The following is a 15,712-nucleotide window of genomic DNA, read 5'->3' on the forward strand; positions in this document are numbered from 1 at the left end:
ATTTTGCTTTAAATATACTTGTACTGTGAAACACAGAGTTCATATTAATACATTTTTGCTTAGCTATGTCCACTCGGGCCCTTTGCTAATTGCATTTTCAAATTTTTGGAGGTAGGGGAAAACAGCTATTTATGTTCATGGGGAGTACATCTAAATTAAGAATCCATGGGCAGGGCTTCCCTGGTGGCGCAGTGGTTGGGAGTCTGGCTGCCAATGCAGGGGACACGGGTTCAAGCCCTGGTCCAGGAAGATCACGGAGCAGCTGGGCCCATGTGCCACAGCTGCTGGTCCTGCACTCTAGAGCCGCCAAGCCGTAGCTGCTGAAGCCCGCACGCCTAGAGCCCGTGCTCTGCAGCAAGAGAAGCCACCGCAATGAGAAGCCCGTGCACCGCAACGAAGAGTAGTCCCCACTCGCCGCAGCTAGAGAAAGCCCGCACCCAGCAACAAAGACCCAACGCAGCCAAAAATAAATAAATTAATTAATTAACTTTAAAAAAATCAACGGGCAATAGATGGACATGTTAGAAAAGAATCCTTGAAGCATTTGCTTTGGTGGAGGAATTTCATACATCCCTTGGCTTTTTAAAAGTTTATTCTGGATCCTCAGGCATGTTTCAAATGTCTGCTAGATAAAACAAGCATCACTGGAAGGCATATAATCTACCCACAATCAAAAGGTACAACTCTATAGCTAGCTTCCTCTCACCCTGGCCAGGTAAGGACTTAATTGTTGGTGATATAATTAGCAATTTAGGTGATGACAAAATGTCCTTGCTGAGTCAATGAGTGTGCCCCAGGACATAGCTGCCCCCTGTGTTGCAGCATGTTGCTGGACACCATGCATGAAGGAGTATGTCCTGCCCTGCCTCCACCCCATTCCTCTCCCTTCAGTACACGCTATATTCAACGAAATGCCAAAATGCTACAACCCACATTCAGTCTGTGTTCGTAATGCATCCTCTTCTGTTCCCTACATATGGCAGTCTGAAACAATTACATAATGAGACATATTATCAGGGTATAACTGTCAAAAATGAAGAGCCTAAGCTATGAATAAATATTATCCATTTATTAGCTGTTCTGCTCCTGTGTTCTCAAATCTATACTGCACCCCTGACTTTCACATTTTACGTTCATACCCCTGATTCCCTGTGTAACACTATTGTAGCACTTACAATGTTCAGGAAAAGATATACAAAGTCATAAGGCAAATTAAACTCTAAAGTAGAGTTTCTTATCATTTTTGAGTTATAGTCCTCTTTGTCAGTCTGGTGAAATCTACTGACTCTCAGAGTAATGTTTTTAAATTCACAAAAACATATGCAGGATTACAAAGGAAATCAATTATATTGAAATGTTGTTAAGATTTTGATTTAGTAATATATGTGCTTCCTTTAAAAATATCTTTATTGGAGTATTGTTGATTTACAGTGGTATACAGCAAAGTGAATCAGTTATACATATACATATATCCACTCTTTTTTAGATTCTTTTCCCATATTAATAAATTACCTTTAGAAATCTAGGAGGGGCTCCATAATTATTAAGGTGTCAGTAAAGATTAGTATAAATAGAATTTTGAAATATTGCAACAACTGTAATGTGATATGGAAATATCTATGATATCTGTCAGTGACAAAGTCAGAGATATTTCTACTATGACTATGGTTTCTTGCCTAAATTTATAATTGAAAGAAGTGCTTAATTTCAATTACATGTTAGTGAAAAAGTTACATTCTTCTGCATTCAGAGTCACTGACCTGTGTTAAGAATCTTGCTGTACTATATGCCAGTTTTGCTTATTTCATTAAGTTTCTTCTCTCTGAAGTACCTCTTCTAGACTCTCTATTTTAAATATGAAAATGCCAAATTTGGCAGATTCTGTTGCCTCTATTGTACCCCTGGAGCAATTTGGAAAGATATGCTAACTCTTTCAGAAACGTACTATTTTTCCCCTTCAGAAGTATATCTCATATCATTAATTGATCAAAAGCACTATCTTCCTTGGAACAGACACACTTCCCAATATCAGGAGGTCAGGCTTTCTCAGTGCTCAGTGGATGACTCCCCCAGGGGGAGCTCTCACCTGCATCTCCTGGCCCAGATGCAACTTCTGCCTTCCTACCTATGGTTCTACTTTCACACGCAAGAAAGCCAACCAGATGCAATGACTGAGCATAATGCTGAATGTTAAGCTGCTGTAGTTTCTTTTGTAACCGAGTTATTTAGAAACTTTGGTATTACATGATTGATAACAAACTGATTATAAGAAACCTCACAGTACATGAGTGTGGTGAAATGCCACGGTTGCGAGCAGCTCTTTTACACACCAGTACACACAGTGAGGAATGAGTGCTCGGACATTATGTCTTTCAGGCCACTCACTGTGATGCCATTAGGATTTATAGTGGCAGTACTAAAGTGAAAAAGTCAGTGGCCCAAAATAGTTAATGTTTTCTTAAGCAGAGTTTGGCACTTTCTCTCTAAAGGTCCAAATAATAAATATTGCAGGTTTTCTGGGCCATGTGATTTCTGCTGCAGCCACTCTCTTCTGCCATTGTAGTGTGAAAGCAGACATAGACAAAACCTAAACGAATGAGTGGCTGTGTCCCAATAAAAACTAATTTGTGAATGGTGACATTTGAATTTAATGTATCTTCAGATGTCACAATATGTCATTTAAAAATTTTTTTCCATTTGTAAACATATGAAAACCATTCTTAACTTGCAAGCCATACAAAAACAGGCAGTGGGCTGGATTCGGTTCATGGGCTGTAGTTCACTACTCCTACATTTAAGTATGAAAGCAATAGCCAGGTAGCAGACCAACTAAGGAGGTGAATCTGGTTGGTTATGACATCCCAAGGAACGACCTGCACTTAAAGTAAATTTTAGCTAGAATGTGACATGAGGAAGTCTTTGATGTTTCTAGATGATACCACATGTAGAAACAGAATTCAAAATTATACAGAAATTATCTTTGTCTGAAGTCAGTCAGGACCCTGACCTCAAAGACAGTATGTAAGAGGCAGCAATTGTACACAGACATTGCAGGCTTCTGTATAAAAAAAAATGTCAGTGTTTATGGGAGAAAATTTATGCAGCACAAATTAGAATTTCTTTTTTTTTCTGAACACTTAATTAGAAGGAATATGGTATTTATTTACTTTGACCAGAGCTAGTAAATAGACCACCATTTCTCTACAGTTCTTTGTGTTAGCAAGAACATGAAAGTTTGAAAGCCTAGGTCTTCTAAATCTATAAGAAATGTCTTCATTACCAATTATTAATGGTAGAATTGATTTTCATGGCATTTTTGCAGGGAGAAAAACAAAGACAAATTAAAAGAAAGAAAAAAATCAGACGGAGGGTGGTAGACAGTAGCAATATGGTGTGGGTGTAGACAATCCCTGTGATTCATGGAGAAGTTAGGGCTTATACAGATTAACTCTCTTGTGAGAAAGTATTTCATTTCTTGTAGAATAGTTTCCATCAACCAGATCCTTACAGAAATCAGCATAACATTTCACCTATTTAAGAATCAAGCAGTGGAAAATATGTAATACTAAATATGAACTTCACTTTTGTGGTGGTTGTTGTTTTATAAATATCACCAGACACACATCTGGGGTTTTAGTGCTTGCCACAGTGCAGTTTGCTCGTTGACATGTATCTAAAAAATGCGTATATTAACACCCAGGCTATAGAGCCAAGCACATTTTAGTGCCGGCTACAGCTGAAAGAATATGTTTCCATTCCTTGTCCATCTGTTCTTGGCAACATAAATTTAAACTAGAAACACAGAATAAGTTTCATGAGAAATAAGTCTAAATAGGGTTTAGAACAGCAAGGTGAATGTTCTCGATTAGGACTCATTAACATTTGATCTGGTAGCTGGATGATCGTGTCCACGTGAAGAAATCTCATGCTGTAGCTAGAGCTTAAAGTTTAAAAAGTAGTAGTTTTTTTTAAGTCAGTTCTCTTCAAAAAAAAATACAGTGGATTGGTTACACTTTTTGTTTTCAGGGCCTATATAAAATTTGCCAAAGATCATGGGCCTAGCAAACTTTGAGATTTCAAAGTGCTGTTCACCACACATTTGAACAACGCTGAAAATATATTGTTTATTTCTCTGAACTTCGTGCTAAAATGGATTCATCAGTGGGGAATGAGGGCTTTCTGTACAAAATGGAGTACATACAACACACACATGCTGGTTTTTCTTCAAGTCCACCCTCAGCTACGACTAGCTATTACATGGTTATCTGTATAATCATCATGCCCTACCCTATGCCACTCTATGCCACCCCCTCCAGCTTTTGTTGCTACTAAAACAATATTAAACAATTTATTGACATTTGAAAATACATGGGATTACATGAAAATATCAGTATAGAAAAGGACCATATATGTGCACCTAGAATTTTACCTTCAAATCAAGGGTTCGGGCATTCTGAACCAAATAAGTAAGCGAAGGGGCTGTGTGCTGAGACTGCGCTCTGTCGGCTTTTACTGACGTGAGTACTTCGTCTGCTTTCCCGCTGAGTGAAAGTCTTCAGGTGGAGCTCACACAGAACACTCTCACTCCCTAAATAAGAAATATTTCTCTAAGTTTTAAAAGTCTCTCTCTTTGGTATGGCTCATGTATCAAATACAGCATTGTGGTTATGCCTCAGAGTGATTGGATTCAAATTTTAGCTCTGTCACTTCCTATGTATGTTAATATGAATAAATTAACTTCTCTAACTTTTAGCTTCTCTATCTGTAAATTCTAATAATCATATTTGTCTTAAACTGGTTTTGCGGGGGGAGCCAGTAAGGTGGTATACAGAGAGTGACTAGTCCAGTGACAGACACTTAGGAAACAGTCAACAAGCAATATGTAATACTATTAGCCTCTTTTTACTGTCCTCTGGTAAGAAAAAAAATTATGATTGTATTGTGCTAATTATCTAACCTACTCCCAAGTAGAATTTGGTAGCACATTCCTTATCATAAAAAAAAAAAAATTCCTTTTTTCAAATTCAAGAAAGACTTGACATCCTGCTCAAGTTTACCTATGACTTTGGACAATTCACTCAATGATTTAGGGCCTCAAGTCTTATCTTTAAATTGAGAAACTTTAATTCCATGATCTCTAAGGTCTTTTTTTCGAGTAATTTAACAAAATCATGTTTGACAGCATATCCTCATACTTTATTTATAGTATTGAAATGTGTATTTGCTGCCAAATGTCTGATGTGGGATGTAAAATGTTCCATATATACATGTGGAATAACGTTAAGTTTGTTGATGTTAAAAACTACTGGTATATTTTTTGGCATTATTTGGCTCAGAATCCATTCTTCCCATTTTGTTTTAGAATAAGCTGACAGCACATCTTTTCCCACAGCACCTCAGGGTCTGGTTAAACTGAGAGTTTCAAAAGTAGGCCATCTTTTCGTTACTTTTAGTAGAGTATCCAAGACAGAGAAGCTTTCTTTGTGAAGTAGCTTTCATTTTTCATTTCCATAACATCTAATGACATGAAATTGTGCACATATGCATATGCACTGTAATTTACAAGGTTTCTGTTTTCTTTCAGATCTGAGTGATCAGCTGCTGGAGGTGGTTGGCTTGGAAGGAGCCATGGAGATGGGGCAAATATACACAGGACTGAAAAGTGCTGGGCGGCGGCTGGCTCAGTGCTCCTCTGTGGTCATCAGGTAGCTCTTTCTCTATAATTGAGAAAGGAGGTTGACATGGCATAACTACAAATTAATTAAAGCCATACAAGACTCTGATAACCATGTTTGTTTTATCTGTGCCTCAAGTTATCAGTGATTAATGCTGATATATTTCAAAATAATGAAAATGACAATATTTACAAAGTTTTGGTTCACTATTACTTACCATGTCCATTGGAATTTGATTCTCTTTTGTTGAGACCATGGATACAATTCTAACATACAAATTCTACCCCCTCTAATCTAGCTCACACTCAGTTTAATTTACTGAAGCATCAAAGTATCTACTGGGCAAATTACCCAATGAAAACACTGTTGACACACCATTAACTTACATTCTTTCATGGACTAAAGTCTACCATTACTTCTATAAATTAAACAATGGATTATTATAAAGTAAGATTTTATATGTGTATTACATTTAAATCTTTAAAAAAACCATTTTTTCAAAATTTTACCTTTAGAGAAAAGGTCTATTTTTACCCTAACGTGAAACCTCAGATTATAGCACAGATATAATTGGCGTTATATATATGAAAGTGTTGATACCGGAAAATCTGAGATGTCAAACACTTTTTCTCCACATTTACAATGTGGGTTTGCATGAAAACAGGGGAGGCCCTTTTGGCTGTAGGAATTCTGATTGTGGCATTAAACATAAACCCTACATTTGTCTTTTGGCATCCAGAATTTTTGTTTATATCACGACAGTTACCAGGAAGCTCTTAACATTCCTGTAACTAAGATACCTTTCAAGGTATTCATTAATAGTCAAGAGTTGATGTTCCAGGACTTCCCTGGTGGTCCACTGGTTAAGACTCCGAGCTTCCAATGCAAGGTGTGCGGGTTTGATCCCTGGTTGGGGAACTAAGATCCCACATGCCACGTGGTGTGCCAAAAAAAAAAAGTTGAAGTTCCTTTCAAAGAGATAACTTGAGAGCAGAGCCCAGTTATTACCATATTTGCATTCCCTGGTCTCATAATTTTTTATGGGACATATAGTCTGTTGTATCAAGTATTTCCATGTTAAACTTAAAATGAAATATTTTTCCCCAGGACTAGCAAGTCTCTGCCAATGCAAATCGATGGGGAACCATGGATGCAGACCCCATGCACCGTGAGTACAGAGTAATTAAAATGCTATGTCACTTTCAATTTTGCTTCCCAGATACTACATATTCCTATAACTAACTAATCACATACTCCTATAAGTAAATAATCACAATACCTAAGCTTTGGACCTATCACCCAGTACCGTTTTTTTCTTTCTTTCTTTCTTTATGTGACAGAGCCAATGTGTTCAGGTTTTAGGCATTATATGCCCTTGGCAATGATTAGCATTTGAATGTTTGTGTTAGCGAAAGTATAATCTTTGGATACCGTAAATCAATTATAAACTCTGGAACTAAGCAAAATTGATAAAGTTTCTCTTAACCTTTCTTGTACTTATTTCAGAACACCTTATAAGAAAAAATATTTATGGGATCTTCAAACATAATTCTCCCTGAATTTATTACCCATCTGTTCTTTTGCCTCCATTTGGGGATTTGAGGTCTTCCTTCTCTATAGAAAAATGACCATTGTAGTTGTTCTCTGCATAATGAGATATTATTTCACTCAGACATTTAGATCTCCCTAAATTTCATTTGTATAGTGAACAGTTTATTGCATTTCAATAATATGCTAGACACTTCTCTTGGCACTAAGAATAGAAACCTGATCAATAATATAGGTCATGATCAACAATAAAACATAGGAATAATAGAACATGGAATAGAATGTATTCAATAATATAATTGTCCTCAAGGAACTTACATTCTGATAATAGGAAATTAAATAAATTAATAAATATAAAACAGATGCATAATAAATATAACTTTTGATTACTAGCGTTATGAAAAATGACAAAGAGGAACTGGGTGGAGTATGAAGAGTACTACTTTATTTTTTTTATTTATTTATTTTTTTTTTTGCGGTACGCGGACCTCTCACTGTTGTGGCCTCTCCCGTTGCGGAGCACAGGCTCCGGACGCGCAGGCTCAGCGGCCATGGCTCACGGGCCTAGCCGCTCCGCAGCATGTGGGATCTTCCTGGACTGGGGCACAAACCCGTGTCCCCTGCATCGGCAGGCGGACTCTCAACCACTGCGCCACCAGTGAAGCCCAAAGAGTACTACTTTAGACAAGTGAGTCTGGGGGACCTTTTTGAAAGAAGGGTCAAAAACTCAGTATGTTAACCAGTAAGAAGGATGATGGAACGACAGATTTTAGAGGTAGGGTGAGAGTGTAAGCGGTAAAGTAGAAAAGATGGGCAGGGCACAGATCAAGTAGAAAAAATGATGGTAAAGAATTAGCATCTGATTCTAAGTGCAGTAGGAAACTGTTGAAAGATTTAAGCATCATCTGATTTACATGTTTAAAGTTCACCTTAGCTGCTATGTGGAGAATGGGTTGTACTGAGTAGCAGCTGGGAGACAGGGTTTATCAGAGTGGTCTGGGCTTCGGCAGCAGTAGGGGCCAGGAAGTGGATGGGTTTAAGCTACACTGTGGAGGTGAAACAGGGAGAATTTGTTAATGAGTTCCCTTTGTGATGAGGGATTGGAATGAGGGAAAGGGATGAATGGAGGGTAGCTGTTATCTGTGAATGAGGGTACCATTTACTCCGTGGTTAAAATTGGGCGGGGGAAGTGTTTAGGGAGTGACAATGTTGTTTTTTTTTTTTTTTAGAGGTAGGTACGTCTTAATCTTAGATTAATACAAGCATTGTGCTAAGTGCTGGTGTTGACATGGTTACAGGTGAGTGGTGTTGGGGGTTTTTGGAGAAATAATTGACATAGAACATTATATTAGTATTCATTAAATATTCACACAAACTAAATTACGGATATCACCATTTTTCAGATGGAGAAAACTGAGTCATTAGAAGGTCAGATAACTTACTTAAGGTCAGGTATGTAGCACATAATGGAACTCAAACCCAGGACTCTGATTACAGCCCGTTCTCTTAACCACTAGTTAGCTACCAATTTCAAAGAGCACAGCTTAGCATATAACATGGGAGTCTTAATTTTTACCTTTCTGTTGGTTTTACTCTGAAGCACTTGGCTCAATCTTTGTGTACAGCACATAAATATGATTTTTTGTTTACTCCTGGTATATTCCTTTAGCTAATCGAACCCTAAGTTTGTGAAATCCATTAATTCTGTAATAATAATGTAAGACAAACTTGTCAAAAAATCTTTCAAAAATGGCTACTTCCTATGCCTACTGCTATCTCTGTACTTGGTTCCAAATGTCCTTTAAAAAAATTCCTGTTCCTCCTTTTACTAGCATGTATATATTTACATCTTGTTTTTCTTCACTCTCCCAATGACACTTCTGAGTTCATGTTTACACTCACATGGATATTAAAGGTCTTGTTATTGATTCCGGCGGTGGTGATGATGTGCTCATGGTAAAGATTAGGATGATGGTGCTAGGGGTAACATCACGATGATGATGGTGGAAAAAGTGGTGAAACTTATGGTGACGGTAGTTCTGATGATGCTGGTGGTAGTGGTGATGGTGGTCATGGTGGTCATGGTGAACTGGTAGAGTTGCTGTCAGTGATGGTAGTCACAGTGGTGGTGGTGATTGTGGTCATGATGCAGGATGGTAGTGGCAGTGGTAGTAGCAGTATTCTTGTCTTAATGAAAGGTCACTTTTCTTCAGCCTGGGTCACAAAAGAATAAATGAAAGACAGTGAAACAGAACACCTTCCATGAGTACTTTGCATTCCTTTGGACTCTTCTCAGGGAGAAGGGAAATTTAGCCCCTGTGCCACGTTTTAAATCAAGAAGGATTAATGGCAATAAAAATATCTAACATTTATTAAGCTTTTAGTTTGTGCCACATAGTTGGAGACACTTGACCTGTATTGACAAATTTAATTCTCACAGAAATCCTATAATAAGCTTCATTTTGTGGATAAAGCAACTGAGGCAGACAAAGGTTAAATAGTTTGCCTGATTCCACCCACATAGTAAGTGGCAGAGTAGAACTTGAAATGCAGGTAGCCTGGCTCCACTGTCTGCACTCTTGATGGCTACTCCCCACCCTGGATCTCCACCTGAGAAGGCCCCAGGCCATCCCTGTGACCCTCCACTCCAGAGTATGACCTTTGATAAATCACTTACTGCCTCTCCCTAGCTTTAAAAAGTCTGTATCTATTAAAACGTAATTAGGGCATTATAATACTTGTAGCTTATTTCACACAAGCTCTTCCAATGACTCTTTTGTTAACTTTTCTCTCAGCGAGTAACCGGATATTCATTTCACCTATTAATTATCATGATCTAAACAATTGTTAAGTTACTAATTTTTATATAACGACTATTGAGTTTTCTCTCCGTGTAAACTCTCTTATTCATTTAAAACATTTATTGCAGTCAACACAGTGGACCAAGAACTGTACTAGACTACGGCTCATTATTGTTATTTCACATTCTGGCATACTCTTCTTTTCCTAGAACCACATGGAGATTTGAACTTTAAATTTCACTTTAACTAAAGAGAATATTTAGTATTCATAGCGTTGGTATGGTTGAACTTAAGAGTGTTCTTTGCTTCAACTGAGTAACACGTTTCTCTTACAGAACATAAAAATGGTAGAATGTTAAAATTCTTCGCTGAATTTAAATATCCATAAGCTGATACTCAATTTATGAAGAAATTGCTCTAGATATAATTTTAGAGCACAGCAGAAGTTCTGCTTTTCTTTAAGTGGAATATATAAAATAGAAAAGCATGTGATAAGTGGGTCTTGATTCTTACATCAGTTAATATTTTTTTAAGAATCAGAGTAATATAAATTCTGAAGATAGGTGTGTTGATGGTTGCATGACAGTATGAATGTACTTATGCCATTGAACTGTATACTTAAAAATGGTTAAAATGGTAAATTCTATGTTACATATATTTTATCACAATAAAAAAAGTAATTGAAAAACCATTAAGGTAATATTTACTTACAAATTTCACTAATCCTAAGTTCCAATTACCAGGAAAAACAAAAACCAAAAAGCTTAAAACTGTCTCTTCACATGTTGTAATTATTTTTATGACCTTTTAAATTATCTCACTATAAAATGGTCAACAGAAACTTGTTAGATACTCCTTTGTTCACAGTTTTGTAATAGTCACTGAGTTAACAGAGAATGAATGGATTTTAACCATTTAACAATTAGCTATGTTAATAAGCATAACAAACTAAAGACACAATTAATTCTAGAAGACATTATATTGAAACAGTTCATGAAGAGCCTTTCTTTAGGGTGGACTCCAGAGCCTAACTATATTCCCCTTCCTACCCTCCTCCCCATTCCTTCCTCCTGACCACTTCAAACATACTGACTCTGTTGTCCATATGTTCCCATTGTGGGGAGAAAAAAATGAACAGCTTAAGGAGGAGACAAGGAAGAACAGTAATATATGGGAGGTCAGACACTAGGTCAGATTTCATTTTGTATCTGCACACCCAGCCCTCCCACCCCAATTTATTCTGAGTGACAGGTGTCTAGTAAAGTTTCATTAAGTGAGGAGTGACCATACTAAGCCTCAAACTCAGTGTAACCAAAATGAACGCATCATGTACCTCCTTCCATCTCCTCCCCACCCACCATATAATGACTTTTTCTTACAATTCCAAAATTCCTGCTCCTCCCTTTACCACATTGAGTTAGTGGAGCCCAGTGTTTCCTAAGCTAGAAATCTGAGAGTCATCCTGTACTTCTCTCCATACCCTAAAATTCACTAACTGTGCCCACTTGATAATATGGCATATTTCTGGACTCTTTTCTTTTCATCCCTACCACCATTGTCCTAAATTTGGCCCATTTCATTTCTCCTCACTCTCAGCAACAGCCACATCAATCTTTCCCCATCCCCATTTTTTTTTTCTATTTGCATCCATCCTTCACTTTTCTACCAGAATGATCACTAGAAAATGCTAATCTCAGCATGACACTCTTCCAATTAGAACATTTAATTACTTTCTATCTGATAAAATATAGTTTGAATCGGGCTTCCTGTTTCACTGCTATCATCGCTTACTTCTTTTTCCTATTTTCATATACTTTTCTCTTGCCCAAATAAACCTTTCTCCTTCTTTAGTTGCATTACACAACTCATCTTTTGAGACTCATTTCATGCTGGCACTCCTCCATAAATTCTGTTTTGAATATCACCCCTCCCTTCACTCTATCCTGTCCCTGACCCCAACTAGTCTAAAAGCACAGCCCCAGTGCTTCATATCTTTATCAAAGAACTAACTACGTTAAATTGAAGTTATCGGCTTTTCTGACTATCTTCTGGGTAGACGTAAGCTTATTAAGGTCAGGCACTATGATTTTAGTCATCCCTGTACCTGCAGCAGATAGTACTGTGCCTCACACATCGTTAGGCTGCCAACACCATGTGCATTTTGAATTTGTGAGTTTCTTAAATAATTCTTGGGGTAGTATAATAATTTTAAAACATGCTTTCTACTAAATCTTTCACTGAACATAATGTAGGTTGGCTAGCAATTCATTCACATATTTTTCATATATACATACATGTAAAAGTTATTTTGAGTTATCTTTATTCATTACATTCTCAAAGCAAAGAATTTTGAATGTATCGGAGAAGAAATACTTTCTCAACCTTAAAAGATTTAATCTCTCTGTTTCCTGAAATAGGACGATTAAACTTTGGGGCCACTTCCCTCTGCATTATCAATTATGTCTTCATTTTACACATTGTATAGGCTACATTCTGTTAATGCATTGAAATATTAATAGTCATGTACTAGTTATTACTTGTGTTACTTTTATGAAAAGTAATGCCAAACAGTTGGTAATGCAATATCACTCTGGGTGCTTTGTCTATGATTAAGTCAGAAAGGATTCCTGAAACTTTCTTCCACGTGGTAGAGAATGGGAGGGAAGTCACAAACAGATCATAAATAAGCTAAATGGTGAAATGACCACAGGTAAAATATGAAAGTGATAGCTGAAGTCAAGGCAACTTCTGGAAGGCATTTACATGTATTTTGGTCTCTCTTTGCCTGTTTTAAATACCTTCCTTGGTATAATACTTCTCAGGACTCTGACCCACTTGCCCAGTCTCAGCCTCTAGTATTAAATACCTTCAACTCTCAACTCAGCCCTGAGCTGGTAATTAGCCAATCCTCGCCAAGCCTGGTAGTCTTACTGCTTTAAGTGTGATCCCTAGTATTCTTGGGACAGATACTTGGTCATTTAGTGCCCTAAGAGCCACTGCCTCCTTCAGTCCCCATTTCCACTGAGTGGACCATTCTATAAGATGCTGCTTTCTGACTTGCATGCCACTTTCCTTCTCTGGCTCTAGCTTCTAGTTGATTCAGACATCGGCTAGTTGCCTAGCCTTTGCTCGTACCCTCTCTTAGGAAGGCTGGATATTCTTCCCATGGCCCTAGACACTGCAGTTACTTGGAGTTTATCTTCATTTTGACACTCGTTTTTGCAAAGAGAATATATTCAGCTCAGCTTTAAAATGTAAGCTCTTTAAAAAGAGGAACAGTGTTTCAGGGCCTATTAAATTTTTACTTATGTGTTTGTTGTAATTATTTAAAATAATCATAATTTTAAAGTGTTATTTAATCTTAAATCATTTGCTGAAATACAATTTAATCTCAGGACATTAAGATAGAAAATAAACATTTTATAAATGTAAGATTTTCCAGTCCCAGGAATTTAGTGATATGTAGATGAGGGCTAATTGAATTTACAAAACACTGAGATGTCGTTGAGATGTTTGGAAGAAACCATGGTAATAATGCTTAACAATACTTAGCATCATTTATGATATACCAGTTTCTGTTCTATATATTCCTATTTATTTTTATTTAATCCTCAAAACAACCCTAAGAAGTCAGTAAAGTTATTATAACTCCCATATCATAAATTAAAAAAAATAAAAACCTTGAAGCAGATAAGCCAAACAATTTGACAAAGGCCACACAGTTAGAGGTAGTCAGTGGGCTCTAATGCCTTTTCCCTTAATTATGATGTTTTGTTGCCTCACTCAGTGGTTTGAATTAGTAATCAGTTGCAACTCTATCATTTATAAAAGAATTCAGTTCTTTTTCACCTTATTTACATTTTTTCTCTTTACTTAATACATTATTTTTTGCTTCCCAGTATAGCCAAAGCCATCCATCACATTGCCAGAATTACTACTGAACAACATAACTATGATCATCCAACTCCCTGATCTCAAAGTTCATTGCCTCCTCATTTCACACAGCGTAGAGTTCAGTATCCTTGTCATGGCATTAAATAATTCTCCCAAGGCTTCCATCAGCCAACCATGCTTCATAGGGACCACTCTCCAAAGGCTTTCTACTCATACTGCTTAATTATGTACCTGCAATCTCCATCCCCTATTCTGTGGTTTAGAAATAGACACATTCTTCTGGCCTTCAAGCAGGCTCCCAGGAAATCTGTGGTTTCTTCCAGCACAGATTTCTTTCTTCTTTCTGTAGGACCCATGGTTTGCATTTCTTTCATTTAATCTTACCTACGGTTTATTATTTTGCCTGAATCAATTATCCTATGCTGTTGGGATATATATATATATTTTTATAAGGTACTTCAAAATCTTTCTGAAAAGTGATCGGATATAAATACATATATACTAAAAATAAAATAAAATCCCTTCAATGCCAAACTGAGAGACAATTTCCTCAAGAAACCTTTTTTTTTTTTTTTTTGCTGTACGCGGACCTCTCACTGTTGTGGCCTCTCCCGTTGCGGAGCACAGGCTCCGGACGCGCAGGCTCAGCGGCCATGGCTCACGGGCCCAGCCGCTCCACGGCATGTGGGATCCTCCCAGACCGGGGCACGAACCTGTGTCCCCTGCATCGGCAGGCGGACTCTCAACCACTGCACCACCAGGGAAGCCCTCTCACGAAACCTTTTAACTCCCCATCTGTCTGAAATAACTGCCTGATCCTTTGTACTCCTGTGACTCTCTGTTAATATCTTCTTAATGCCATCCCAATGCACAGCTTTGTATTTCAGCAATGCACGTATGTGTCCAGCTCTTCTGACTTAATTGTAAACATTTTATGATTTCATCCTTAATTCCTCATCATACCTCACATAGTGTCTTTTACATAATACGGTTTCGGATGAGAAGTCCACATGTGAATCATTGCTCTGCAATAGGTAATGCATCATTTTTCTCAGGCTGCTTTCAGGAATGTTTCCCCTTGTCTTTACTTTTCAGTACTTTGATTTTGATGAGTGGGCATGGATTTCTTCAAGCTTATTCTGTTTTAGTTTCTCTGAACTTCATGAATCTGTGGGTTTATGTCTTTTGCCCAATTGGGAAGTTTTCAGCCATTATTTCTTCAAATACTGATTTAAACACCACAGTCTTTCTCCTTTCCTTCTAAACTCTGATGACATGTTTTAGATATTTCTGTAGTATCCCAATATCTGAGTCTCAGCTAATTTTTTCTTTCCTCTTTATTCTTTCTATTGCTCATATTGGATAATATCTATTCATCTATATTCAAGCTCACTGACTTTTTCCTCTCTTATCTCTATGCTGTTCTTGAGCCCCTGCAGTTAACTTTTATTTTGGTCGTTGAGTTTTTCTGTTGTAAAATTTTCAGTTGGTTCCTTCTTTTTTTTTTTTTTTTTTTTTTTTGTCCTATCCTCTATTTCTCAGCTGACAGTCTCTATCTTACCTTTCATTTCAAGAGTGTGTGCCATTACTTCTTGGAGCATGGTTATAGTTGCTGCTGTAAATTTCTTGTCTGGTAATTCCAACACTTTTATCATCTCAGAGGTTGCATCACTTGTTCTCTTTCCCCTTGGGAGTTTTTGAGATTTTCCTGGATCATCATATATTTAAAAATGTTGGATTGTATCCTAAAAATGATACAATCATGTTATTAGACTCTAGGTGTTGTTTAATTCT

General features: G+C 37.3%; 1 protein-coding gene across 3 annotated transcripts in view; it reads left to right on the plus strand.

Annotated features, from left to right (window-relative positions):
* The window catches only part of DGKB (diacylglycerol kinase beta), a gene marked incomplete at its 3' end in the record, with an annotated part of 923,203 nt that overhangs the window by 880,298 nt on the left and 27,193 nt on the right, over positions 1-15,712 (plus strand). For all 3 annotated transcript variants that reach the window (XM_082632047.1, XM_082632048.1, XM_082632049.1), the window contains 2 exons: positions 5,585-5,705; positions 6,783-6,843. In XM_082632047.1, the coding sequence (XP_082488173.1) occupies positions 5,585-5,705; positions 6,783-6,843 (182 nt within the window). The remainder of the gene's footprint in view (positions 1-5,584; positions 5,706-6,782; positions 6,844-15,712) is intronic.

This window comes from Mesoplodon mirus (genome assembly GCF_964341445.2).
Source record: "Mesoplodon mirus genome assembly, chromosome: 9".
Lineage (NCBI taxonomy): Eukaryota > Metazoa > Chordata > Mammalia > Artiodactyla > Ziphiidae > Mesoplodon > Mesoplodon mirus.